Source organism: Balaenoptera physalus (genome assembly GCF_965194825.1).
Source record: "Balaenoptera physalus genome assembly, chromosome: 18".
Classification (NCBI taxonomy): Eukaryota; Metazoa; Chordata; class Mammalia; order Artiodactyla; family Balaenopteridae; genus Balaenoptera; species Balaenoptera physalus.
Window position 1 is genome coordinate 36,044,857 of NC_138899.1, and position 27,834 is coordinate 36,072,690.

At 33.5% G+C, this 27,834-nt stretch overlaps 1 protein-coding gene across 1 annotated transcript in view; it reads left to right on the forward strand.

Annotated features, from left to right (window-relative positions):
- The window catches only part of KLHL1 (kelch like family member 1), a 424,255-nt gene that overhangs the window by 173,629 nt on the left and 222,792 nt on the right, over nt 1-27,834 (forward strand). The window contains exon 3 of the mRNA XM_082434833.1: nt 6,954-7,090. Coding sequence (XP_082290959.1) covers nt 6,954-7,090 — 137 coding nt within the window. The remainder of the gene's footprint in view (nt 1-6,953; nt 7,091-27,834) is intronic.

Sequence of the window (27,834 nt, forward strand, 5' to 3'; positions counted from 1 at the left end):
ATTGCTGTAATCATTTCACTATATATGTGTATCAAATTCACATGTTATGTGTTAATAATATCTCAATAAAACTGGGTTGGGGAGGAGAAAAGAGAATCCGAAATATTTTGTTTTGCTTTTTTCCCCATCAATTCGACATCATTTTAATATCCTCTTTATACCCACTATGAATATTCAGCAATCATGAAGCATCTTTCCTTGCATTAATTAAAATAAATGTTTATCAAACGTATTGTAGCATTGGTCTATGCTCTATTGGTGAAGCAAGAGGATTATAAAGTGTGATAGTTTTCCTCATGAAGCTTCCAATTATCTTGAGGAGGAAAAAAGAACCCCTAGGACAATTATGGAAATTATTATACTTGTAAGTAGCTATAACTGAAATTTATAGTTTTGATTCTAAGTGCAAGAGATAATCAAACAAGGAAACAAATAACATATGGCATAGTATTATGAACATGCTTTTAGAGAAATTGTGTTTGAGTTCAACCTAGTGAAAAAGAACAAGTATACTATTTTAGATAGTAAGAATTGTATGGGGAAGAGAGAAATAAAGAATTTTTGGTTGTGAAAATTATAAGGTACCAGCTTAGTGAAAGTGGAGCAATTTATATTGAAAATACTGGGAAATTAAGCCATAAAAGTAGGACAAAAGTGGTTTTGATAGATAGTGGCTGAAATCCAGTAGAGAAGTTTGTATTTGAAATGATGTGTATAATTAAAAGTTCATGTAGGTTCTTGAAGAAGAGAGGAGTAACATAATCAATTCAATAGTAATAATAAAAATAATAATAATAGTAATAATACTAGTTGACACTCACCGTGTTGACTATGTGCCAAGCCGTGTTTGAAGTGCTTTGTGTATACTGATCCATTTTGTCCTGAAAAGGAAGAAAATTGTTTTCCCCATTTTTTTCTTATAGAATACAATATGGAGAAATTAAGGCATTCACCCAAATTATGCATTTAATAAGTGGTGGAAATAAATTCAAACCCAGGTAGTCTGGCTACAGAAGTAATGCATTAACAACTATGATAGACTGCTTGTCATAATTTACAAAGACAGCTCTGAAAAATCGTACAGTTTTAAAATGTACAAAAGATGGGCACAGCAAAAACTAATGATCTAAGAAGCTGTTATAGTTAACCCAGGCATGAAATGAGAACTATATAAACATAGGAAAAGAGATGAACTGAGAAATATTTTGAACAGTGACATAAGTCAGGATCCCTGGACATAGACCTGGAGACCAGAGTTCAGGTATGCAGGATTTATTTAAAGAGTGTTTTCAGAAGAAGAGCAGGATAGGGCAGAGGAAGGAGCAAATCAAGGATGTGGTCTCAGCAGCAGCCTTGTTTTATCTTGAACTCCTGAGATGCTCTGGAGCAAGACTTGTTTCAGAGTTAGTCATACCCTGAGGAAAAGGGACAGTATTTTATACCTTGGTTCTATTAGTCATCGTCATTGTCATTGGGCCCACCCACAGGTTGAGAGTAGGGGGAGGTTGTGGAAGCTGGGGGATGAGATAAGAGGATCAGGAAGCACATGAAGTGAGGCAGCTCCTGTTGGAGCAAGTGCGATTCTACAGAGAAGGGGCAACAGGGAGTGGTTAGGTGCCAAGATCACTGGTGCTGGGGCCATTGGTGTGCCTCATAAAAGGGGTCTGGCCACCAGAACCACAAAGTCCAATAGAAAAGGAAAGATGGATTTTTTGTCATATTTGATATAGGCAACAAAGCAGAAGACATAGTGATGACTTCATAATATCTCCTGTGAAAATTCAATATATTGGTGATGCATCAATTAGAATCGGGAAGTAAAAATAAAAGAGACCTCACAGGCAAGACTTTGAGTTTAGTTGAAGGTATACTGATATGCTCCTGGGCTATCTGGTCAGCAGTTTCTATAGGCATTTGAGATAAGATGTTAGATTAAAACCACCATAAAATTATAATTAAAAGACCATGCTCAAAGATGATTCTGATAGTGAGTGTTAAGGCAAAAATTTAGAGGCTTAGAAAAAAACCTGGAGGCAATGAAAGGGTCAATAAGTAAGATTAGGAGAAGTCAAAGAATCTGAGGACAGCCTGGGTATAAGAAAGTCTGCACTGCCTTAGCTAAAATGGGATTTAAAGAAGGTGTGGGAAGTCCACAGTGTCAAACTCCACAATAAACTGGAGTAAGACTTAGAAAAGTTTAATAACTTTGAAAGGAAATAAATTTGTAGTGACCTCAATAAGAGATTTTTCCAGAGTGGTTGCACGCATTCACTTATTTATGCAGTTTTCAATCCTGCTTCTCTTGCATTAATAGAAGTTATATATAGGTACCTATAAAGATATTACTTTCTGTTATGCATTGCATCCCTCTTTTAACATCTAATTCAAATGTTGTGTCACTAAATCTAAAGGCAGTATAAACTCTTCTGTACTTCTCTTATTGAGTTAGCAGTATTTTGTATTTTATAGCCAATGGAGAAGATTTCATGTAATTATTTAAGATTGAATCCTATAGGTCTCATAACACTTTCCTCTACATGGATGTAGCCTGGTTCTAAATAAAGCCCTTATATGATTAAAATTAAACTGGTCAACTTTATGTCAATATAGTATTTCTTATGCTCTAGAAAAGATACATGTGTATATATATATATATATATATATATATATATATATATGTATATATATATATATATGTATGGTTTATGATAGTTTACTTTCATATTGTACATTGTTATATTCAGTTCTTTTGATAAAACTGATTATTTAACACTGATTTATCTAGTCAGTATGTAATAAATATTTAAAAATACCTGTATCAATTATTTTGTCAAACTTTGAGAATATAAAGAGTTAACATGTTTAGGTACTAACTGTCCATTTAAATGTGTAGCAAACGGGTAATTTTAAATATTTCTAACATGTTACCACCTTAGGCATTAATAGTTAAAATCATGAATCCCATTCTTAAATTCATGAAGTATATACTGAGGGGTTTTTTTCAGTTAAAAAAGGATTGTCTCTCTTTGTTGAAGTTAACATTGAGTATGTCCTCTACTTATGTAGAAATAAAATATATAGCAGATAAAATTACAAAATAAATAATGGAAAAATATTGACTTGAAAATTATGAAAACCGTGCCTTGTATTGACCTTTCCTCCTCTTCTTTGCCTTACATTGTTCTTAGAAAGGAAAGTGCATCCAAAGTTTACTATTAAGTTGTTTAGCTTACAGATGTAAGCATCGTATTATTTATTTTGATGTGTCTCTGTTATTCGAGCATTTCCTTAAATTCTGGAACAGAAGATGGTCTAGGCTCATCTTATACTTCCTCAGTTCCAGATCTGTGGTCTGTTCTTTTTCCAAGGAACCTTTAAGGTACATACACATGTACATACATGTGCATACACACAAAAAACAGAAGTATTTCTATTTTAAAAAAATATTATGAATCATAAACTTATACTGATATTTCTAATTTGAATCCACTGTAAATAGAAAGAAGTTTCAGGATTAATTCAAACAACTATTTAAAACACACCTCTTAACTACAGTTCAGTTTTGTTTTTTTTTTTACAATTCTCTATGTATTTAGAATAAGAACATATTGTCAAGTATTTCACTCATTCATTTTAAAATATATTTCCACTTAGGATTTTAAAGTATATAAAAATCTTCACTGTCATTAAAACAACAATAAATCATCAGAAAATTGAAATACTTACACTTTTTTAAAGCTATCAAATAGCTGTGGCATAAAAAATAAAAATAACTAAAAACTAGAGTAATGCTCCCTTCTTAGCTTCTACTTATTTTTTGGTGAGGGGGGCACAATGTCCATTTGACAACTGAAATTTACAATATGTGGGAGAGAGGCAGGAGAGTGTAATCCATGGTCAAGAGCAAAATCAGTCAATGAAAATCAACCTGGAAACAAGACCATTAAAGCAACTATGAAAAATACTTTAAAATATCTACAGAAAAAGATGAATATAATAAAGAAAGAAAGGGAAAATTAATAGAGATTTGGAAAAATTCAACTCACTAGAAATCATCTGCAATAAAACACAGAGTAAAAGAAAAATTGAGTGTAAAGTGAACTCACTCTACAACCTGTAAGGCACTCTTAATTATTGAAACACATATGTATTTAGAGTCCAAGAAAGAGTTAGAGAGTGAATTGGATGAAAAAATGAGGAATTATTTGCAGATAATTTTCTAATTTGATGAAAAAATATATCCACCTCTCCAGGAAGCTCAGAAAATGGTAAGAAGAGTAAATACTAAGTAACCACATTTATGTAACTTAAGTAAATAAATAGTAAATCAGGGAAACAATTATAAGAATGAAAATTGATTTCTATTAGAAACAATGGAGTCTAGACCATAATAGAATATTAGTTTTCTAGTTCCAAAAGAAAAAAAAAAAATCTTAATCTAGAATTCTCTATCAAGTGGAACTAACTTTATATTATCAATGTAGCTAAATAAAGACATTTTCAGGTAAATGAAAGCTGGGAGAGTTTATTGCCATCAGACCTGCACTACAAAAAATACTAAAGAAGTTTCTTCCTCTTGAAGGGTATTGATACTAGATTGATGCCTGCTTCTAGAGAAATAAATAAAGACCCTCATAAATGGTGAAAAAAAGGGTATATATAAAATAAATTTCTACTTTCACATGTATATTCTTCTTTTAAAAGATTCTTGACTGAGCAAGAAGGAGTAAGAGAAATTATGCTGCTGTAAGGTTCTTACAGTGTTCACAAAGTAGGATAATTTTACTTGATGGTAGACTGTTACTAGTTAAAAATTAATGTTGTAATCTCTAGAAAGAATTAGCAAGCTTCAGTGCAGGGGCCACATCTGGCATGCAGGTAGGTTTTGTATGGACCATGAGTTAAAATTCCTTTTCACATTTTCCACTGACTGAATTTTCTTAAAAGAAAAACGTGATAGGATATGTATGACTCTTAATACATAGAATACTTAATATCTGACTCTTTATAGAAAAAAACACCTTAAAAAATGCAAACATACATGTAAGAAAAAGAGGTAGTTAAAATATAAATGAATGAGATGAACTAAAAGACAATAAAACCAAAAGAATAAATGGAGCAGATAAAAAAATATATAAATGAGTAGAATGATAGAATTAAACCTAAACATAATTTTATTAACAATAAACATTAATAAATTTCAGAACATGGATCAAATGGGCTAATTCTTGAGAAATGTGAAATGTAAAAATTGATGAAGAAAAGGAGTATATAAACAAACCTGTGGCTTATTCAATAATTGAAATCGGATTGATATGTCACCTTTTCCCAAAATAGCCCAACTAAGATTTTCTTCAAGTAAGCTCTAGAACATCTTTAAGGAAAAATTATTTGCTTTCTTCTGTAAGTTGTTACACAAAATTATAAAGAGTTTAAGTTGCCAGTTCATTTTATGAGGTTAGTATAATCTTGATTAAAGAGGCAACTAAGAAAATACACGAAAAGAAAATAGCAGGTTCATTTCTCTTATGATTTAAATAGAAAAATCCTAAAGATAATTTTGATTCCGAAGAAAGACATTTTATGAATTTTAGCATCTACATGTTTTAATCTGTTTAGCAAAGCTAAAAATTAAAGGGGTCTTCCTGACTTGGTAAAGCTTATACACCAATTGTTTCAGCAAGCATCCTGCTGAAAGGAGACCCTAGATGTGACTCGTTTAGGGTAGAGAATAACACAAATTTTCTACCCTGACACAGCTGCCATTTAACATAACACTGAGGTCCTGGATGAAGTTTAAAGAAAAGCAAAAGAAAAGGAGTTAAAGAGAATGAACAGGAAGTGGTCAAAATGAGATTGTTTGCAGATGATATAATAATCTACCTAGAGGACAAAGCAGTTGAATCAAAAGGACTAGTAAGATAATTCAGTACCTGTGCCAGATAAAAGATGGATTCATGAAAGTTCCTATTAATGAATTCTAAACCAACAAAAATCAACAAGTAAGTAGAATTTTTTAAAAAGTTACTATACATAATACCCACAAAACTCTAAAGTAAATAAGAATCAAAAAAGAATACACAAGACAATTTTAGAAAAAAAAGTTAAAATCTGAATAAAAAGCAGACAAGATATTATGAATATGTGGAGAGATATTTTATACTTTTGTATTGGATGACTTTATATAATAAATATACAAACTATCCCCAATTAAATCAGAAATTCAGTGTAGTTTTAATTAAAATTCCACTTAATTTATTTGAAGAGCTTACTTTAAATTTTATATGAAGAATAAAACTCCACTAATAGTTAAATAAAAAAAAATAAAAAGGGAGGATTTCATTGGTTATAGACTATTTAGAATCATAGTATTACAAAAGTATTGTATTGGCACAAGAATAGGCAAAAAAGCAAAAAAAAAAAAGTCAGCGACAGATCACTGCACATTCAGGACTCAAATTTGCAATATAGTTGGCACTATTAATTCACTGGGACAAATCAAATTCTTTAGTAGTTTCATGAAATATGGATGAGTATATACAGAGAAATAAAATTGGAATCCTATCCAAAAGGATGAAAGACCTAGATGTGAAAGAAAAAAATGTATTAAAAATTATAGAAGAAAATGTAGGACAATTCTCTGTGACCAAAGGTTGGAGCAGAATTTCCTAAATCAGATTTTAAAAGTGCAATTCATAAGGCGATAAACAGATAGATGGATAGAGGATACATATACACAGAATGGATGATAGATAGGCAGTTACATAGATAGATGATAGATACATAGATAGATAGATAGATAGATAGATAGATAGATAGATAGATACATAGATACATAGATAGATACATAGATACATAGATAGATACATAGATAGATAGATAGGGTCTTCTGCACTGCATTCTTGTTGACACCTAACATTCATGGCCTAAATTAGATCCTGTGACTCTTTCAGGCTTGTTCTGAGCTCAGTCTCCGACTATTTTGCTGCCATGTTTACAAGTGATGTTTGCGAAGCCAAGCAAGAGGAGATCAAGATGGAAGGCATAGACCCAAATGCTCTCTGGGACCTTGTCCAATTTGCATATACAGGTATAGTAAAAGAATTATAGCTTCATGTTAATGTCTTGTGAATTTTAGAATTTGAACACAGGTTTTAAAGCTTAAAAAAAAAACTGTTGACCATGTATCTTTCATTTCTTTTAGTTGAGAAAAATCAGACTACCTTTTCAATTGTCACTGAAATCACCAATGTACATATGTATACATATGCTCTACACTCTTCCACAAAGAATTTAAACTGGTTTATAATAATAGTCAATGGAATGAGCTTGGGAGAGGAGAAGAGAGGTTATTAATTATTAACTATGAATTTGTTTATGGTCAAACTTAGAGCATTAAGAAAGAAAATTTTAATTTTCTTTCTTTTAGGGAATGATGGGTTCAAATAACTTTTTTTTTTCTTGTAATGTGTTTATTTCAATAATAAATCCTTCACAAAATGGACTTGGCAAACTTAGTTAAAAAGGAAAATGAAGATAATTAGAGTTGTGAAAATGGCTATTTTGGAAGCTTTTTCTTCTGATCTACTATGTTCTTTTTTCTGTTGGCCTTTGCACCATATTATATTTAGCACAAATAATTTTGCCAATTTAGCAAACATTTGTTGAATGTTGCTCAATGTGCAAGTATTAGCTGTATCTCTGGAGAATAAACTAGTGAATAAACCATGTCTGCCCTCCAGAAGCTCACAGTCCAAGTGGAGAAAAAAGTTAGACAAGGGATAAATGTGATAGAATACGAAATACTAAGAGGCAGTTAGAGGGCATAAAACCTGCTATTCAGAGCATTATTATGGCTCACATTCATTTAAAACATTTTAATAACTTTTAAGATTAATAAGAGAAGGGGACATATTATACTAAAATCTTGTGACAGAAGCAAAGGCAAATAGTAATATTTTTTAGAAGTGGCATGTAGTTCATTTTGCCTGAACACTTGATCATGGTGTGAAATGAGGAAAGAAAGAGAAGCTAGAGCCTGATTACCAAAGTAGCAGGACCCTAATTTAAGGAGCTGTGTTTTTGCAGCATATCTGGTCACGGGGAAATGAGAGATGGCATTGTGAAGATCAGCCACTAGAACCAAAATTTGTGGAACTAGTGGGAATCTGTCCTCTTGGAGGATTTAGCTTCTCACAGAGAGGAGTTTGCTACACTAATGTTACACTTAGTAAATGAAACCTCTTTGGAAAGAAAAATGCACATGTTCTGGATGTTTGAATCACAAAGCAGCAATGGAATGGAAAGACTTAGACATTTTCCAGCCTCAGTAATTTTTAAAGTATAGTTTGTCAAAGCAAATATTGCATGGACAAAGTTAAACAGGTAAGCAAGTTTTTCTTCAAGTCTGTTGCAATCGGGGAGAGAGACCAGAACTCAGTCTTTACCTAATACTGCTGAAACAAAGGTGGGAGGGGATTTTTAAGTGCTGGGGTAAAAGAGAGAACACAGACCATTGCTGATTGGCTTTACCTAAAGGAAAAGTAAACTTTCTCCTATCTTTTTGACCGAAGGTAGTTTTACAAATTGAAACAAAGTGCCCACTCAAATTATGCTCCCCACCCCCCCCAAAAAACCTGAGAGATGAGAGTGCTATTTCCCTTGAGGCTGGCATTTCAAAGAGATGGCTTCCAGGTCCTTGGTGAAAACATTCCTGGGTTGTAAAACTGGCAAGAGGCCAGTTTTTCATTAAAAAATATTTTTTTAATAATTTGCATCTCAAAGAGGTAGAGAAAGATTTATAATTACAAGTTTTCTAAAGTAAATGCTCTAAGAAAAGGGAGATAAAAGGCCTATAGTCAGGAAGTAGACTGTCTAAATTTTAGTAAAGCTGAGGGGACTTTAAGACCATCTTGTTCAATTTCAATTTGCATGCAACCTGAAATAATAGTATAAAAAATCATTGGCCTCCCAGACAAGAGAGAGAAAACATAACCACATTACTGTTTCCTGGAAAGAGAAGAATCACAAAGCTAACACTTTAGGAATCCTTCTAGCAACATAAAAGCCTTGATCCAACACTTACAGCCTCCATGGCCTAGCAGCCTTGCATTTCTCAAGTGCAAAACTAGGTCAAAAGACACTTATCGTCATGTAGCAAAAAGTTGGAAGGCGTTTCAAAGCTCCCTGCTGAATGTAATGACCCAGATTTTTCTCTGCTTTGTAGAGGGCAGACCAGATACAAAGCTGCCGTTAAGTTACCACTGCCACTCTGGTCTTTGCTCCCATAACCATTCCTCCCTGGTAGTTGATAAATTTCCAATTGTTAGTTTATAGAAATGTGCTTGATGAGCAAATCATTTACATCATAATATGGGGGGGGGCTAGCCACAATATAAAGTATGTACCTTGTCTTTTGCTATATACAGTGTAAGAAATTATAACAATAGAAGAGATCAAGTGAACAATGGTATAGCAAGGGAAGAATAGGAAGTATCTCTATGTGTCTATTTAGCTCGCCTGCTAGCTGATCTCTAAGCTTTCCTTTGTAGAAAGCTAAAAATAAATGCATCACAGAAAAGGGGAAAGAATGAATGAACAGTGAGCTCCTTAAAGGGTCATCCAATTGGGAATATTTTCTTGAATTCTGAAGTTTGAGAGGCCTTGGAGAAACTAAGGAGGCTTAACTATGTCAAGAATTGACAGTTAACTACTAGCTGTAGAAGTATTGCACCCAGTAGAGATGGGTAAGAGACTTTGAAATGATTTAAACAGATAAAATTTTCCATGAGATCTGGAAAGTCTTTTAGGTTTGAAAGAACCATATGTAGCTAATTTTTATCTCAGAAATTAAAGAAAATAATGAATGGGTAAAGTAGCTTGGAATAACTTGCTAACAGAGGTAAGCTTCAATGATTATAGAGTTTAATTATCTTTGATTTGAAGAAAGAGGAAGCATTCTTTAAAGACTTCATGAGGTAAAATTTGTACATGTAAGAAGTGGGAGACATTCTCCCTATTTCCCTTTCTTTTTTCCTACTCCATCAAATTAGAATGAGAAAGGATGGGACCAGGGGCCTCGCAGAGTTTCAATAAGAACCAAAGCAAATATTTAGAGAATTTTTTTCTGGTAATTGGGAAGAATGACCTGGGTAAAAAGGGGTGACTTCTGAGTAATAGCTCAAACAAAATTAGAATTTTTTCTAAAGGAAAATATATATAATAATAAACAGTTTAATACTAGCAACATGTAAGGTAGAATAAAGAAAACCAACAAGGTCTTTGTGTTGACAACTTTAAAGAAAACATTCTTGAACGTATGGAGGGTAAAGATACAATTATAAAAATGATGATTAATTATTACAGTATCAAAACTACTTAAAATAAAAGGCAGTATAAGGTCAATTTTTTTCACACACTATAATAGCTCAGGAATGAAAAGAAAATGAACACTTCCACTGGTGTTAGAAATAATTGTATATCTAACAGGAGAGTTCATACCACTTTTATAAATTCTTGATTAACTTTAATTTCTTCTTTTTAAAACTTTCCATTGGGCTTTCTTTATAGTTTATTTATTAGGAAATCTGAGTGAGATCTTAGTCATTTATACAGAACAAAGGACTATTTAGCAACTGTGTATGTTATAAAATAGTGTCCTTTTACCATTGGTGTCTTAAATTTAAAGTTTGAATACTTAGTTTTAATCCAGAGAATATGTAATTATAAGATAGTATATCAGTTTTTCAAAATCAAACCATAATTTAATTAAAAAATACGTGAGCACTTGCTGAAGGGTTACACTAGGGATTACAAAATAAAATATAAATTGAAACAGATTAAAATGACATAAACTTTTAAACAAATTTGGTAATGAATAGACTTATTGGAGTGAAACAGCTCTTTACTCTTGTTTTCAAAACTGGTAAGATCTATGTATCAGTATCCACTTAATGGCATTCTAGGCTGTATAGAGTCAAATGGGCTTAAAAGACAGCTTTTTAAACATTTTCCTACATGCAACGATGTTTCAATTCTGTAATTGTACTCATCTAGAATAAAGATCTAGGGAATTATTTGTTTAATCTACAATAAAGCCTGTGGATTGGGATAATGAAGTCAAGGTTGTTCTGGAATTATTCTACAGAACATCTTCAGAAGGATGGAATCAGAGAAGAAAAGAAAAAATATGTTTACATTTTCTCATCATTCAACTTTCAAATTACTTAAAAAGTTAGAGATGTATAGAACTTTAGAAATTCTATCCTGAGCATTATAAATTTTACAAATGAACATTTTTCTATGGCTAAGTATGTGACACAAAGCAGAGGCACCAAAACTACTTTTTCTTGAGAATTACATATTTGCTATCTCAGATAAGCGTTGACAAAATCATCATAACATAAATCAGAACTTTGTTGGTCTCTTTTGAATTAATATGAAGGGACAGATTTTTTTTTCAATGCTTAAGAGATTCTGAAGTTCTTGATGCAACCCATTCAGTGAGCTAAAGTGACCTGACAAAGATCAGTAGTAAGATGTTGAATCTATTACTAGAGTAAAATGTCAGAGCACAAATTGAATGGTATTATCTCTACTGAATCAATGTCCTTTTGTAGAGTATTAGTTACAGTGGAGTTCCTTGGAGTGGCTTATGACTATCTTGCCCTCATAACACTTTGGGTAGCTTAAATCAACTCCCCTATTGCTAGATAGTGGCTCACTGCAGGTTTGAGTCACACTTCCTCCCAGTCTAATGCTGGTTCTCTGCAGGAGCCAGTGATACCTGACAACCTCAGCACATGAATGCCTGATAGTTCTTGCCTTGTGATTACACTGAATGCCTCTCAAGTTTTACTGCATGCCCACTATGTGCTGGACCCTATGATGGGCTCTGGAAGACAATATGCTGAATTACACACATTCTCTGCCTTCAAGGGACTTTCTAATTTAGGGTCTCAAATAACTAATTTTTGTTATCTTCTTTTGGTATAAACATCCTTTTAGATATACACAGTCTAGTGTTTCCTCATTAGAGAATGTTGTAAAGCCAATTTTGAAGGCTACTATATTGATTGTGTGAATATCAATTCTAGCCAAAAATTGATGATCACATTGTGAAAATGAAAGAGGAAGTTTAATATACTTGAAAAGGATGCTCTGGGATTCGCTGTATTTTAAAGTTGCTTCAGGCTGATAGAAATTTCCTTCCAGTTTATCTCTTACATAGTCCCTATTATCCTGACATACTTGAAAATACACTGTGTTCATTGATGCATAAGGAAATAGAGTTTGAACAAATATGGAAGATGGGATTGCAGGGTTAGTAGCAAAGTGTCAGGTCCTGTGGAGAACTGATAAGGACAAGGTTTAAATAAAGGAAGCTGTCCATCTAGCAGTGGTATTAAAAAGAGGGGTAGAAAATTAAACTGCCAAGTGGCAAAAAAATCATACTGAAGAGTCAACATGCTTTAAAAAAAAAAAAAAGTTTATGTGCCACTGAAGTAAATTAAAGTCTTAGTACATGCTAAGGAATGGTACAATACTTACTGCCAAACATTTGAACGAAATAAATACACACACACATAGGAGCTGAGATATTTAATGTTCTCCTTTAATATTGAAAAGTATACATCAATATGTTCAGCCTGTACTGAATACTCTAAACTCCCTCAGAATTTTTATTGTAATTAAAAGTAAATTATTGTTTTATTTTTATTACTGGTTTAATTCATGTGGCATGAATATGCAAGCACATTAGCAGAATATTAGTTTTAAACTTAGGGCTTTTACTACATGAGAAAATTCAGTTCTCCATTTAAGAAATTGAGCCTTTAAAGATTGGTTTTACATATTACTGTTACCAAATAATTAAAAATATTGACTTAATAATTTTCATTGGATGTTGAAATAACCTATATTAATGAACAAGAAAAAAGTAAAAATAATAAAATAAAATAAAATAAATCAGTTGTATATTGCCATTATTTTACCAGGGAACCTTGTGTGTGTGTGTGTGTGTGTGTGTGTGTGTTTGCGTGCATGCACAACACTGAATAATATAAAATTAATTGAGGGAACATTATTGTGTAAAATAATTTAAAATGACGTATATTTTGTGAATATTGTGTAATTTTTGTTGTTATTATTGAACTGCATTTTTGCTTTTTGCTATGGGATTCCATAGACAGACTGAAAATGAAATAGCTGTGTGAAACTTAATATTTAATTGCTATAGAGGAAAGGTTTTGTCAATTCTGCACTGTAACTCACATTTACTTTCTGAGTCTCCAAGTAAGGAAAATATCTCAAGTTTTGCCTTGTAATCAACTTTTCTTTAAAAATCTGCTTTTATTTTATTTTGTTGGTGTTCTCAAACTTATAATTGTTTACATTTTCCTCTGCTTTGGGTACTAGGAAGGCATGAACTGAATGATAGGCCACTATACCAACTGGGCGGGATCGATGCTACGTATTCTTGTGCCGTTAACATTATATTGGATTAAATTTTCTCAGGATTATTTTATCTTCACTCTAATCCCAAAATATCTGTACACTTGATTCTGTTTTATTTGAAGGGGAGTACCTCTGTATAGTGTAGTGTGTTGAATTTAACATTGGAAATATCTGAAAGCTTCTTTGGCCAGAAGTAATTCAACCAGAATTCATCATGATGTAGGCAGCCCGATGTTCATTCTGATTGTTGGGCATTTATTCTAACCAGCGCTACCTATTTGTTACTTCTCATTAAGAATTTTGACTATAGCCTTTGGCCTCCCCCATTTTACAGTTTGGGATATTAGTTAAATTACTTAGCTTTATGAAGTCTTAAAATAACTCAACTATAAGAAAGGGAAAATAATAATGGCTGAGAGGACTCTTTTAAGGAGTAAATGAACTAATAAAATTAAATGGGTTTAGCATAATGCTTAGCATATTGCAAGCACTCAATTATAATGATTATTCATGATAGGTATTTTTATAAGTTTTTTCAAGTCCTTTGTATAATCTGTTATAAAAAAATAAATATAAAGGCTGAGAACTGGGGAGGGAATAATCACTTTGTTCAACAAACATTTATAAATTTTGAATCCAATTTATTATATTCTTCAGTATTACAATATGATTTCACATTCATATGTATGATTCATGTACATTTTTAGTGGTACATATGTTGTTTAAACCACCGACTTATAATTTTGCTACTTTGTATGTTTGAGGTGTGTTTTTATCATGTATTACTTTTATTATTTTATCTTATCTTATCTCAGCTGATCCACACAGCAACATTCTGAGATGGATAGTTAAATCTTATTGTCAGATACAGAAATGAAAACACCCTAACACAGAGGTCAGCAAAGTAACATAGATGTGAAACCACAGTCTAGTTTTCCCAGTGACATGTCAAGGTTCTTTCTACTAGTTGTAAAGTTACTCAACATTATGTCCAATTAATATGAAAGGGAATACTGCTTATATGTACTTATGCTATGCCACACTGTGTGACAAATTTGACCTTACATTGACCTAGTATCAACTGTCATCAAATATAATTTTTCCTTATAATTAATTTCCTTTTATATAAAATTGTGAATAACCTGAAGAAACTATGTAGATGTTACCCAAATGGAGAATTGTTTGTGATTGTTTATAGCATTATTTAAAACGTCCTCAGTCTTGGACATTCACAATTTCAGAATTTTGCAATTTTGTTTTATTATTTTAATCTAGATAAGAATTATAAAAAGAAAACACTACACATGTTTAATATTTATATTTTAGCACGTTTCACACACATCTCAGTTATGCCTCACAATATTCAGCTTTATCTTGCAATTGGGAAAACTGAAGCAGCAACTTCATATGTTTCTAAGTAATATGTACCTTTTAAAATACTCCTTTAGTTGAATTTTAACTACTTCTCAATACTTTTCATTTAAAATTTAATAGAGCTGATACTTTTTGTAGATTGTATCTAAAATCAACTAAACACAACTAAAAACAATAAGGAAACAAAAACAAGGAAACAAAACAACTTCAGTTACTACACCCCTCTTAAGATTTCCATAAATTCCCCTTTGCCTGGTTTGCCGTCTTTAGTGAGGAGTTACTTCTTCTTCATTTTTGAGAAAAGAAATTTATAATGAGAACCCCAAACACTTTAATTTTAAATGCTTTCTCTCCCTCAGATAAAAGATGGTAAGGGCTACCCAACAATGAAAGCAAGTTTCAGCCAGAAGTGCTCAAGATATCCTAAAGGAATATCCTATCCCTGACCCTTTAGACTGTGTGCTTGAACACTCTTAGGCACATTGCAGCTATGACTGCACTCCCCTCATATTCCTCAACCAGAGAAAACACTACTCAAATGGCATTCATGCCAGTCTGATGTCTGATGCATGATTCCCACCCCATCTTTTCTTCTTTGGAGAAATGTTTATAAGTAGGTAGAGAAGGGGATAATGCAGAATTTTAAAAATCAATAAAGAAAATCTAGACTAGTAATGGAAATTTACTCCTGTGAGAAGAATTGTAAAAGTCACTTTACATGTATTTGATACATAACATTTTCATTCCTGATACATTCATGTCTACAAAATGTAACAGTACTTTGAAATATATGTCATTAATTATTGTCAAGAGTTTTCCTGGGTTGTGTAGTCTACTTTATGATAAATGGGCATTTTTTATATAATATGATGTGTTTTAAATTTTTTGACAGATTATTTTATTTATCAAATTAAGTTAAAGAAAACATATTTAGACCTGAAGTACAAACTTCATTCTACATATTTGTTTAATTTAAATTTGCCATTTTACAAAATGGCTTCAAAGTAAAATACATAAGTGAGGCCATCTGTATGTCTTCTTTGGAGAAATGTCTATTTAGATCTTCCGCCCATTATCTGATTGGGTTGTTTGTTTTTTTCATATTGAGCTGCAGGAGCTGTTTGTATATTTTAGATTAATCCCCTGTTGCTTGCTTTGTTTGCAAAGATTTTCTCCTGTTGTGAAAGTTGTCTTTTTGTTTGTTTATGGTTTCCTTTGCTGTGCAAAAGCTTTTAAGTTTAATTAGATCCTGTTTGTTTATTTTTGTTTTTATTTTCATTACTCTATGAGGTAGATCATAAAAGATCTTGCTTTGATCTATGTCAAAGAGTGTTCTGCCTATGTTTTCCTCTAAGAGTTTTATGGTGTCCAGCCTTACATTTAGGTCTTTAACCCATTCTGAGTTTATTTTTGTGTATGGTGTTAAGGAGTGTTCTAATTTCATTCTTTTACCTGTAGCTGTCCAGTTTTCCCAGCACCACTTATTGAAGAGACTGTCTTTTTTTTTTTTTTTAACTTTTTATTTTATATTGGAGTATAGTTGATTAACAATGTTGTGATAGTTTCAGGTGTATAGCAAAGTGATTCAGTTATACATAGACATTTATCTATTCTTTTTCAAATTATTTTTCCATTTAGGTTGTTACATAATATTGTGCAGAGTTCCCTGTGCTATACAGTAGGTCCTTGTTTATTATCCATTTTAAATATAGTAGTGTGTACATGTCAACCCCAAACTCCCTAACTATCCCCTTCCCTCACCTTTCCCCCCTGGTTACCATAAGTTCATTCTCTAAGTCTGTGAGTCTGTTTCTGCTTTGTAAATAAGTTCATTTGTGTCATTTATTTTTAGATTCTGCATATAGGTGATATCTTACAATATTTATCTTTCTCTGTCTGACTTACTTCACTCAGTATGACAGTCTCTAAGTCCATCCATGTTGCTGCAAATGGCATTATTTCATTCTTTTTAATGGCTGAGTAATATTCTATTGTATATATGTACCACAACTTCTTTATCCATTCCTCTGTTGATGGACATTTAGGTTGCTTCCATGTCTTGGCTATTGTAACCAGTGCTGCAAAGAACACTGGGGTGCATTTATCCTTTCAGATCATGATTTCTCTGAATATATGCCCAGGAGTGGGATTGCAGGATCATATGGTAGCTCTTTTTAGTCTTTTAAAGAACCTCCATACTGTTCTCCAGAGTGGCTGTACCAGTTTACATTCCCACCAACAGTGTAGAAGGGTTCCCTTCTCTCCACACCCTCTCCAGCATTTATTGTTTGTGGATTTTCTGATGATAGCCATTTTGACTGGTGTGAGATTATATCTTATTGTAGTTTTGATTTGCATTTCTCTAATAATTAGTGAGGTTGAACAACTTTTCTCATGCCTTTTGGCAATCTGTATGTCTTCTTGGGAGAAATGTCTATTTAGGTATTCTACCCATTTTTTGATTGGGTTGTTTGTTTTGATGATATTAAGCTGCATGTGCTGCTTGTAAATTTTGAAGACTACTCCCTTGTTGGTCACATCATTTGCAAATACTTTCTCCCAATCTGTGGGTTGTCTTTTTGTTTTGTTTATGGTTTCCTTTGCTGTGCAAAAGCTTTTGAGTTTCATTAGGTCCCATTTGTTTATTTTTGTTTATATTTTCATTACTTTAGGAGGTGGGTCAACAAGGATCTTGCTGTGCTTTGTGGCAAAGAGTGTTCTGCCTATGTTTTCCTCTAAGAGTTTTATAGTGTCTGGTCTTACATTTAGGTCTTTAATCCATTTTGAGTTTATTTTTGTGTATGGTCTTAGGGAGTGCTGTAATTTCATTCTTTTACATGTAGCTGTCCAGTTTTCCCAACACCACTTACTGAAGAGACTGTCTTTTCTCCATTGTATATTCTTGCCTCCTTTGTCATAGATTAGTTGACCACAGGTGCATGGGTTTATCTCTGGGCTTTCTATCCTGCTCCATTTATCTATATTTCTGTTTTTGTGCCAGTACCATACTGTCTTAATTACTGTAGCTTTGTAGTGTAGTCTGAAGATAGGGAGCCTGATTCCTCCAGCACCATTTTTCTTTCTTAAGGTTCCTTTGGCTATTTGCTGTTTCTTGTGTTTCCATACAAATTGTGAAATTTTTTGTTCTAATTCTATGAAAAATGCATCGGTAATTTCATAGGGATTACACTGAATCTGTAGATTGCATTGGGTAGTATAGTCATTTTGACAATATTGATTCTTCCAATCCAAGAACGTGGTATATCTCTCCATTTGTTTATGTAGTACTTGATTTCTTTCATTAGTACCTTATAGTTTTCTGAGTACAGTGCTTTTGCCTGCTTAGGTAGGTTTATTCCTAGGTATTGTATTCTTTTTGTTGCAATGATAAATGGGATTGTTTCCTTAATTTCTCTTTCTGATCTTTCATTGTTAGTTTATAGAAATGCAAAAGATTTCTGTGCATTAATTTTGTCTTCTGCCACTTTACCAAATTCATCGATTAGCTCTAGTAGTTTTCTGGTGGCATCTTTTAGGATTTTCTACGTATAGTGTCATGTCATCTGCAAACAGTGACAATTTAATTTCTTCTTTTCCAATTTGGATTCCTTTTATTTATTTTTCTTCTCTGATTGCTGTAGTAGGACCTCCAAAACTATGTTGAATAAAAGTGGAGAGAGTGGACATCCTTGTCTTGTTCCTAATCTTAGAGGAAATGATTTCAGCTTTTCACTGTTGAGTATGATACTAGCTATAAGTTTGTTATACATGGCCTTTATTATGTTGAGGTAGGTTCCCTCTATGTCCACTTTCTGGAAAGTTATTTTCATAAATCTGTGTTGAATTTTGTCAAAAGCTTTTTCTGCATCTATTGAGATGATCATATGGTTTTATTCTTCAGTTTGTTGATGTGGTGTATCACATTGATTGATTTGTGGATATTGAAAAATCCTTGCATCCCCAGGATAAATCCCACTTGATCATGGTGTATGATCCTTTTGCTGTATTGTTGAATTCAGATTGCTAGTATTTTGTTGAAGATTTTTGCGTCTATGTTCATCAGTGGTTATTGGCCTGTAATTTTCTTTTTTTGTGGTATCTTTGTCTGGTTTTGGTATCAGGATAACGGGGCCTCATAAAATGAATTTGGGAATTTTCCTTCCTCTGCAATTTTTTGGAACACTTTCAGAATGATGGGTGTTAGCTTTTCTCTAAATGTTTGATCAAATTCACCTGTGAAGCCATCTGGTCCTGGAGTTTTGTTTCTTGGAAGATTTTTAATCACAATTTCAATTTCATTACTTGTGATTGGTCTGTTCACACTTTTTGTTTCTTCCTGTTTAAGTCTTGGGAGATTGTATCTCTCTAAGAATTTGTCCATTTCTTCCAGGTTGTCTATTTTATTGGCATAAAGTTTCTTGTAGTCTCTTATGATCCTTTGTATTTCTGTGATGTAAGTTGTAACTTCTCCTTTTTCATTTCTAATTTTATTGCTTTGAGTCCTCTCCCTTTTTTTGTTGATGAGTCTGGCTAAAAGTTTATCAATTTTGTTTATCTTTCCAAAGAATCAGGTTTTAGTTTCATTGATCTTTGCTATTGTTTGTCTCTATTTCATGTATTTCTGCACTGATCTTTTTGATTTCTTTCCTTCTACTAACTTTGGTTTTGTTTGTTCTTCTTTCTCTAGTTGCTTTAGGTGTAAGGTTAGGTTGTTTATTTGAGATTTTTTTTGTTTCCCAAGATAAGATTTTATTTCTATAAACTTCCCTCTTAGAACTGTTTTGCTGCATCCCATAGGTTTTGGATCATTGTGCTTTCATTTTCATTTGTCTCTAGGTATTTTTTGATTTCCTCTTTGATTTCTTCAGTGATCCATTGCTTGCTTAGTAGCATATTGTTTAGCCTCCACGTGTTTGTGTTTTTTACAGTTCTTTACTTGTAGTTTATTTCTAATCTCACAGAAAAGATTAAATTTAATTAAAAGATTAAATTTATTAAATTTACGGAGTTTTGCTTTTTGGCCCAGCATGTGGTCAATCCTGCAGAATGTTCCGTGTGCACTTGAGAAGAATGTGTACATTGCTGCTTTTGGATGGCATGCTCTATAAATATCAATTAAGTCCATCTTCACTAATGTGTCATTTAAAGCCTGTGTTTCCTTATTGATTTTCTGTCTGGATGATCTGTCCTTTGAAGAAAGTGGGTTGTTAAAGTTCCCCACTATTATTGTGTTGTTGTTGATTTCTCTCATTATGGCTGTTAGTATTTGCGTTATATACTGAAGTGCTCCTATGTTGGGTGCATATATATTTCCAATTATTATATCTTCTTCTGGAATTGATCCCTTGATCATTTTTCAGTGTCCTTCTTTGTCACTTATAAGAGTCTTTATTTTAACGTCTATTTTGTCTGATATGAGCATTGCTACTCCAGCTTTCTTTTGATTTCTATTTGCATGGAATATCCTTTCTGATCCCCTCACTTTCAGTCTGTATGTGTCCCTAGGTCTGAAGTGGGTCTCCTGTAGACAGAATATATAGTGTCTTGTTTTTGTATCCATTCAGCCAGTCTGTCTTTTGGTTGGAACATTTAATCTATTTATCAGTACATTTGAGGTAATTATCAATATGTACATTCTTATTGACGTTTTCTTAATAGTTTTGTTTTTGTTTTTATAGGTCTTTTTTTCTTCCCTTCCTCTTTTGTTCTCTTCTCTTGTGGTTTGATGACCATCTTTAGTGTTTGTGTTTGTGTTGTTTTTTCTTTTTTGTGTGTGTATCTATTGTAGATTTTGGGTTTGCTGGTCCAGTGAGGTTTTGATATAGCAATCTATATAAATACAAGTTTGTTTTAAGTTTCTGGTCTCTTTCCCGCCTAGAGAAGTTTCTTAAGTATTTGTTGAAAACCTGTTCTTGTGGTGCTGAATTCTTAGCTTTTGCTTGTCTGTAAAGCTTTTGATTTCTCTGTCAAACCTGAATGAGTGCCTTGCTGGGTAGAGTATTCTTGGTTGTAGGTTCTTCTCCTTCATCCCTTGCAATATATCATGCCAATCCCTTCTGGTCTGCAGATTTTCTGCTGAGAAATCAACTGATAACTTTATGGGAGTTCCATTGCATGTTATTTGTTGTTTTCCCTTGTGCTTTAAATTTTTTTCTTTGTCTTTAATTTTTGTCAGTTCGATTACTATGTGTCTCAGCATGTTCCTCCTTGGGTTTATCCTACCTGGGACTCTCTGCACTTCCTGGACTAAGGGGGCTAGGGTGACTGCTTCTTTTCCCATGTTAGGGAAGTTTTCAGCTATTATCTCTTCAAATATTTTCTCAGGTGCTTTCTCTCTCTCTTCTCCTTCTCGGACCCCTATAATGTGAATGTTTGTGGGTTTAATGTTGTCCAAAAATACTGTCTTCATTTCTTTTCATTCTTTTTTTCTTTATTTTGTTCCATGGCAGTGATTTCCACCATTCACTCTTCTACATCACTTACATGTTCTTCTGCCTCAGTTATTCTGCTATTGATTTCTTCTAGTGTTTTTTTCATTTCAGTTATCAAGGGTTCATTTCAGCTTCCTTTTTCTTTAGTTCTTCTAGGTCTTTGTTAAACATTTCTTTCATCTTCTCGAACTTTGCCTCCATTATTTATCTGACATCCTGGATCATCTTCACTATCATTATTCTGAATACTTTTTCCGGAATGTTGCCTATCTCCACTTCACTTAGGTGTTTTTCTGGGGTTTTATCTTGTTCCTTCCCCTGGGACATAATACTCTGCCATTTCATTTTGTCTAACTTTCTGTGATTGTGGTTTTCATTCTGCAGGCTGCAGGATTGTGGTTCTTCATGCTTCTTCTGTCTACACTCTGGTGGATGAGGCTATCTAAGAGGATTGTGCATGCTTCCTGATGGGAAGGACTGGTGGTGGGTAGAGCTCGGTTTTTCCCTCTGGTGGGCAGGTCAATCCTCAATAAAACTTTTATCCACTTGTCTGCTGATGGGTGGTACCATGTTCTCTCCTTGTTGGTTGTTTGGCCTGAGAGGACCTAGCACTGGAGCCTACAGTCTGTTTTGTGGGGCTAATGGCAGTCTCTGGGAAAGCTCACACCAATAAGTACTTCCCAGAACTGCTGCTGCCAATGTCTTTGTACCCGCAGTGAGCCACAGCAGCCTCTCACCTCTGCAGGAGACCCTCCAATACTAGCAGGTAGGTCTGGCCCAGTCTCTTATGGGGTCACTGCTTTTTCCCCTGGGTCCTGGTATGCACAAGACTTGTGTGTACCCTCCAAGAGCAGAATTTCTGTTTCTCTCAGTCCTGTGGAGGTCCTGCAATCAAATCTGCTGACCTTCAAAGCCAGATTCTCTGAGGACACCTCCTCCCATTGCTGGACCCACAGGCTGGGAAGCCTGATGTGGGGCTCAGAACTTTCACTCCAGTGGGAGAACTTCTGTCATACAGTAAGTCCCCTACATACGAATGGGTTCTGTTCTGAGACTGTGTCCATAAGTTCAATTTATTCATACATCCAGCAAAGTTAGCCTAGGTACCCAACTAACAATCAGCTATATAGTACTGAATTGTAATAAGTTTATAATACTTTTCACACAAATAATACATAAAAAACAAACACAAAAATAAAGAAAACATTTTTAATCTTACAGTACAGTACCTTGAAAAGTACAGTAGTACAGTACAATAACTGGCATACAGGTGCTGGCATCGAGTGAACAGGCAAGAAGATTTACTGACTGAAGGAGGGAGAGGAGGTGGGAAATGGTAGAGCTGAAGGATCATCAGCAATAGGAGACGGAGGGCAAGCTGCAATTTCACTCATGCCTGACACTGATGGCACAGGTTCTGGTTCTTTGCTGGATTCAACTCTATCTACCCTCTTGAAAAATCAATCCAGTGATGTCTGGGTAGTAGCTCTTTTTTTTTCTTGTCATAGATGACACGGAGCACTGGATTGCATTCTAAACGGCTGCTGCAACCTTTGTGTTCCATTCTACATTCAGGTCCTGTGCCTCAAAAACTAACAGTACCTCCTCAAATAAAGAAAATCCCCTTGCCATTTCCTGTATTGTGAATCTCTTCCATTCTTCAGTTACTTCTTCTTCCTTTGTCTCTCTTCATTCCTTCTCTGGGCCTCCAATTCCTGGATCTTCTTATCAGTACCAGCTACATCACTGCTGCTTTTATGCTTGCTTCTGGACATCCTGGCCTTGAAATAAAGATACTGCACTACTATACTCTATGCAGTACTGTGTAGCAAAGTATACAAAAACACAACCACTTGTAGAGGATGCATGAACGTGAAAATGTACTCCAGACATGTGAACTAACTTATGTGACTGAACATGCTAATGCACGTTTGCATCTTTGAAAGTTTGCATCCTGAACGTTCATGTATAGGAGACTTACTCTACAATTGTTTTCCAGTTTGTGGTTCGTCCACCTGGCATATATGGGATTTGATTTTATTGTGATTGCGCACCTCCTACCATCTCATTTTGGCTTCTCATTTGTCTTTGGATGTAGGATATCTTTTTTGGTAGGTTCCAACTTTTTTGTCAATGGTTGTTCAGCAGTTAGTTGTGATTATGGTGTTCTCATAAGAAGGGGTGAGTGCATGTCCTTCTACTCCACCATCTTAAGCTAATTCAAGACACTGTCTTTTCTCCATTGTATATTCTTGTCTCCTGTGTCATGGATTAGGTGACCATAGGTGTGTGGGTTTACTTCTAGACTTTCTATCCTGTTCCATTGATCTATATTTCTGTTTTTGTGTCAGTACCATAATGTTATGATTATTGTAGACTTGTAGTATAATCTGAAGTCAGGGAGCCTGATTCATCCAGCTCCGTTTTTTTTTCTCAAGATTGCTTTTACTATTCAGGGTCTTTTGCATTTCCATACAAATTGTAAACTTTTTTGCTCTAATTCTGTGTAAAATGACATTGGTAATTTGATAGGGATTGCATTGAATCTGTAGATTTCTTTGGGTAGTATAGACATTTTTGTAAGACATACAGATGGCCAAAAAGCAGATGAAAAGATGCTCAACATCACTGATTATTAGGGATATGCAAATCAAAGTACAATGAGGTATCACCTCACACCGGTCAGAATGGCCATCATCAAAAAAATCTACAAACGATAAATGTTGGAGAAGGTGTGGAGAAAATGGAACCCTCCTACATTGTTGGTGGGAATGTAAATTGGCATAACCACTATAGAGAACTGTATAGAGGTTCCTTAAAAAACGAAAAATAGAACTATTACATGGCCCAGCAATCCCACTCCTATGCATATACCCAGAGAAAACCATAATTCAAAAAGATACATGTGCCCCAATGTTCTTTGCAACACTATTTACAATAGCCAGGACATGGAAGCAACCTAAATGTCCATCAACAGAGGAATGGATAAAGAAAATATGGTACATATATACAATGGAATATTACTCAGCCATAAAAAAAGAACAACATAATGCCATTTGCAGCAGCATTTATGAACCTCTATATTGTCATATTGGGTGAAGTAAGTCACACAAAGACAAATATCATATAATATCACTTATATGTGGAATCTAAAAATGGGTAGAAATGAACTTATTTACAAAACAGAAGTAGAGTCACAGATGTATAAAACAAACTTAAGGTTACCAGGGAATAAGAAGGGGAGGGATAAATTGGGAGATTGGGATTGACATATACATACTAATATATATAAAACAGATAACTAATTAGGACCTACAGTATAGCACAAGGAACTCTACTCAATACTGTGTAATGACCAATACATGAAAAGAATGTAAAAAAAGAGTGGATATATGTATATGGATAACTGATTCACTTTGTTGTACACCTGAAACAAACACAACATGGTAAATCAACTATACTCCAACAAAAATTTTAAAAAAATACATAAGTGGGGGAAATTAACATGTTAGTAATACATGGTAGTGCTTTGGGAAAGGATTTCATGCTTATTTGAGAATCACCTGTGTACTTGCTGAGTAACACTTTATAGCTATTGCACTTCTCATTCATTGGGCTAAGAAATATTGATTATGAATATGGATTGTTAGATGTGATGATTTAAACAAAAACATGAATGCTTATAGTCAGAAAATGAAAATAGTAATATCTGAAACTGATCTATACTGATAACAAAAATGGAATTAGATAATAACATATTAAGCATATATTGAGAGCCAAGATAGTACTCCAAAGAAAATTATACATTAAACAAACAAACAGAAACAATCTGGCAACTGAGAAGCCCGGGAGTACAGAGGAAGTGGGTAGGATGGCCTCATGCACAGACAGGATGGTAGAACTCCCAATCTGGGCAGATGGTCAGAGAATAAAATATCAAAACTGCAGACTTTTTAATTTCCACTACACAGCCATCCAAGTGAGTGCTTAAAATATTTACTCACCCAAGATGAAGCAACTTTGTAGTTAACTTCAATTCAACCTTGTTGTTTGAGAACATACTGTAGCAGCATGTAAGTACTGTTGCTGCAAAATCTGTCTAATGAGAAGTTATATTCTCTTATACTTATCCCTTTCAATCTCCCCTCTATTTTCTTGATTGAAGTAGAGCAATAAAGGAAGAAAACAATCCAAAAGTCATTTACAGAAGCCACAGGATTATAACTCTCATCATAATTTCATTCCTAAGTATCCATGGTGTATAAGACTTTGAAGTTCAAATACAAAAGACCTTAAAAAAAAAGGCAATCAAACTCAAATATGCAACACCAAGGTATGATTTGCATCCTAAGTGTCTTAAGATTCTTTCTATATTCATAGAAATTACATATCAATCTTTTGTTTTAGCTTCTCAGTCACCAAGGCAAAGAAAGAAGCCTAAGAGTTATGCTATAAAAAAAAAATAATAATATTTTCTCAACTTAAGCACAGTTTACTGATATTAACATTTGAGAGGAATATTTTTGAGTATTTGAATACTTGTAAGACACAATGATGTACTTCAGACATCCTCACTAATGTACCAAAAGTAGATATAATAATGAACTACAGAACTCTTTCTTCTGTTGGCTGATTCAAGTTCAAAAGATAATGTCCAAAAACATGTTATTAATAATTTCATGTATTAAACAATAGAATAATAAAATCCTTGGATCAAACTCTTTTGGATTCAGTGTACATTTAATTTGAAGAGATTGTTATCTATGCTGAACTCAAGAGTACACGTTCCATGTAAAGGTGTTCTAAAATATTAAATTCTGTAGTGGCCAAATGAACATATTTGTGATAGGTCTGATATACAGGCTGCCAAATTATGTTACCTAGAGTAGATGTTTGGATAACTTGTATAACTATGAGTTGATCTTTTTAAATTTTTTTTGTTTTTCTCATAACCAAAATTTGCTTGAATATCGAGTGACAGACTGCTTTAGATTAAACTCTATAGTAAGTACTGGAAGTGGGAAAATTTCTATGTAGTTGATTAGGGACGGAATTACAAACTATGATACACTGAAAATAAGGGGTGACATTCTATCCTTAAAGTCAGGGAATTTAAACACCTGTGCATAGATGTGGGTCAAGGGAATATTCAGAAAAAGTCAAGATTTTTACTCAGCAAACAATTCCTTGTTCTTCCAAATGATGGATATGTAAGGATAGTAGATTTAAAACAATTTAAGTAAATGAGAACTATTGACATTTTTGGTTCTGGCCTGACTCCCAGTGGACTTTCCTAAAGAAAATGAGGTACAGATATAATGGGAAAATGATGGTCTTTGCTTTCACAACTACTTTCTTACTGACCCACAGATATTTCCTTAACTTTTCTGACAATGAGCCCAAGAACTCTGAGGTATGTTTAATACTCAAAAAGCATAATCACTGCTTTTCTTGTGGCTAGAATGCATGGAAGACATTGTTTATTAATTAATAAGCTCTAAGATTATAGAATTTCCTAAGTATATATTATCATTGCTTTCTAAAATTGGTTTGCTATAATTTTCACATGACAACCAGGATTTCCCTACAGATGAGAGTGAGAGAGAAAAGAGAGAGACAGACAGAAAGAGAGAGAGGGAGGGTACCAGAGTGCCAGTAATGTGGTGCATATTAGATTAAGTAATAATTGGATAGCAGCAAAAGTCTAAATTACAGTAAAAATCAATTTCTTTTGGTAATTGTTAGAAAGATATGTAAATCTACTAAATTTAATAAAATGATGTAAACCAAAATCTCCTTAACTCTCCTGCCTTTTTTGAAGCACTGAAAAAACCTTAGGAATATATTTATATAAATAAATTATTGAGGAAATAAATAAATTCCAAATCATTTATGCAATTAATCTGCTCTCAAGGAGATAGAGCATAACTCCCTGCTCCTTAAGTGTGGCTGTGCATAGGGCCTTCCTTCCAGAGAGCATGGTATGGAAAAGTGGGTGAAAGAGTTATTTTATAGTCAGAAACCTGACAAAAAATACTTCTACCAAGTAATCAAAATTGACTTCAACAGTGAGGTCATGTTGATAATTTGCAACCTTGATATGATGTGATGAGACCAAAAGCCCTTATTCCCAGTGTAATCATAATTAGACAAATCCCAATTGAGGGGCAGTCTAGAAAATACTTAACTAATAATTTTGAAACTGTCAAAGTCATTAAAAACAAGAAAAGTCTGAGAAACTGTCACAACCAAGGGTTGCCTAAGGAGATATAATGACTAAATGAAATGTATTCTACATGGGATCTTGGAACAGAAAAAAGAAGAATAGGTAAAAAAGTAAGGGTATATGAGTAAAGTTTGAACTTTGGTTAATAATAATATAAAAATGTTGGTTCATTAATTTAACATGTGGATCATACATTGTTAACTAGGAAAAACAGGTGTGTGCTATATGAAAAATCTCTCGGCTACCTTTGCAGGTTTTCTGTAAATCTAAATATTTTATTTCAATCATTTATGTGCATATATATAAAACAGATGTGTATAAGTAAATAATATTTTATAAAATTTGATC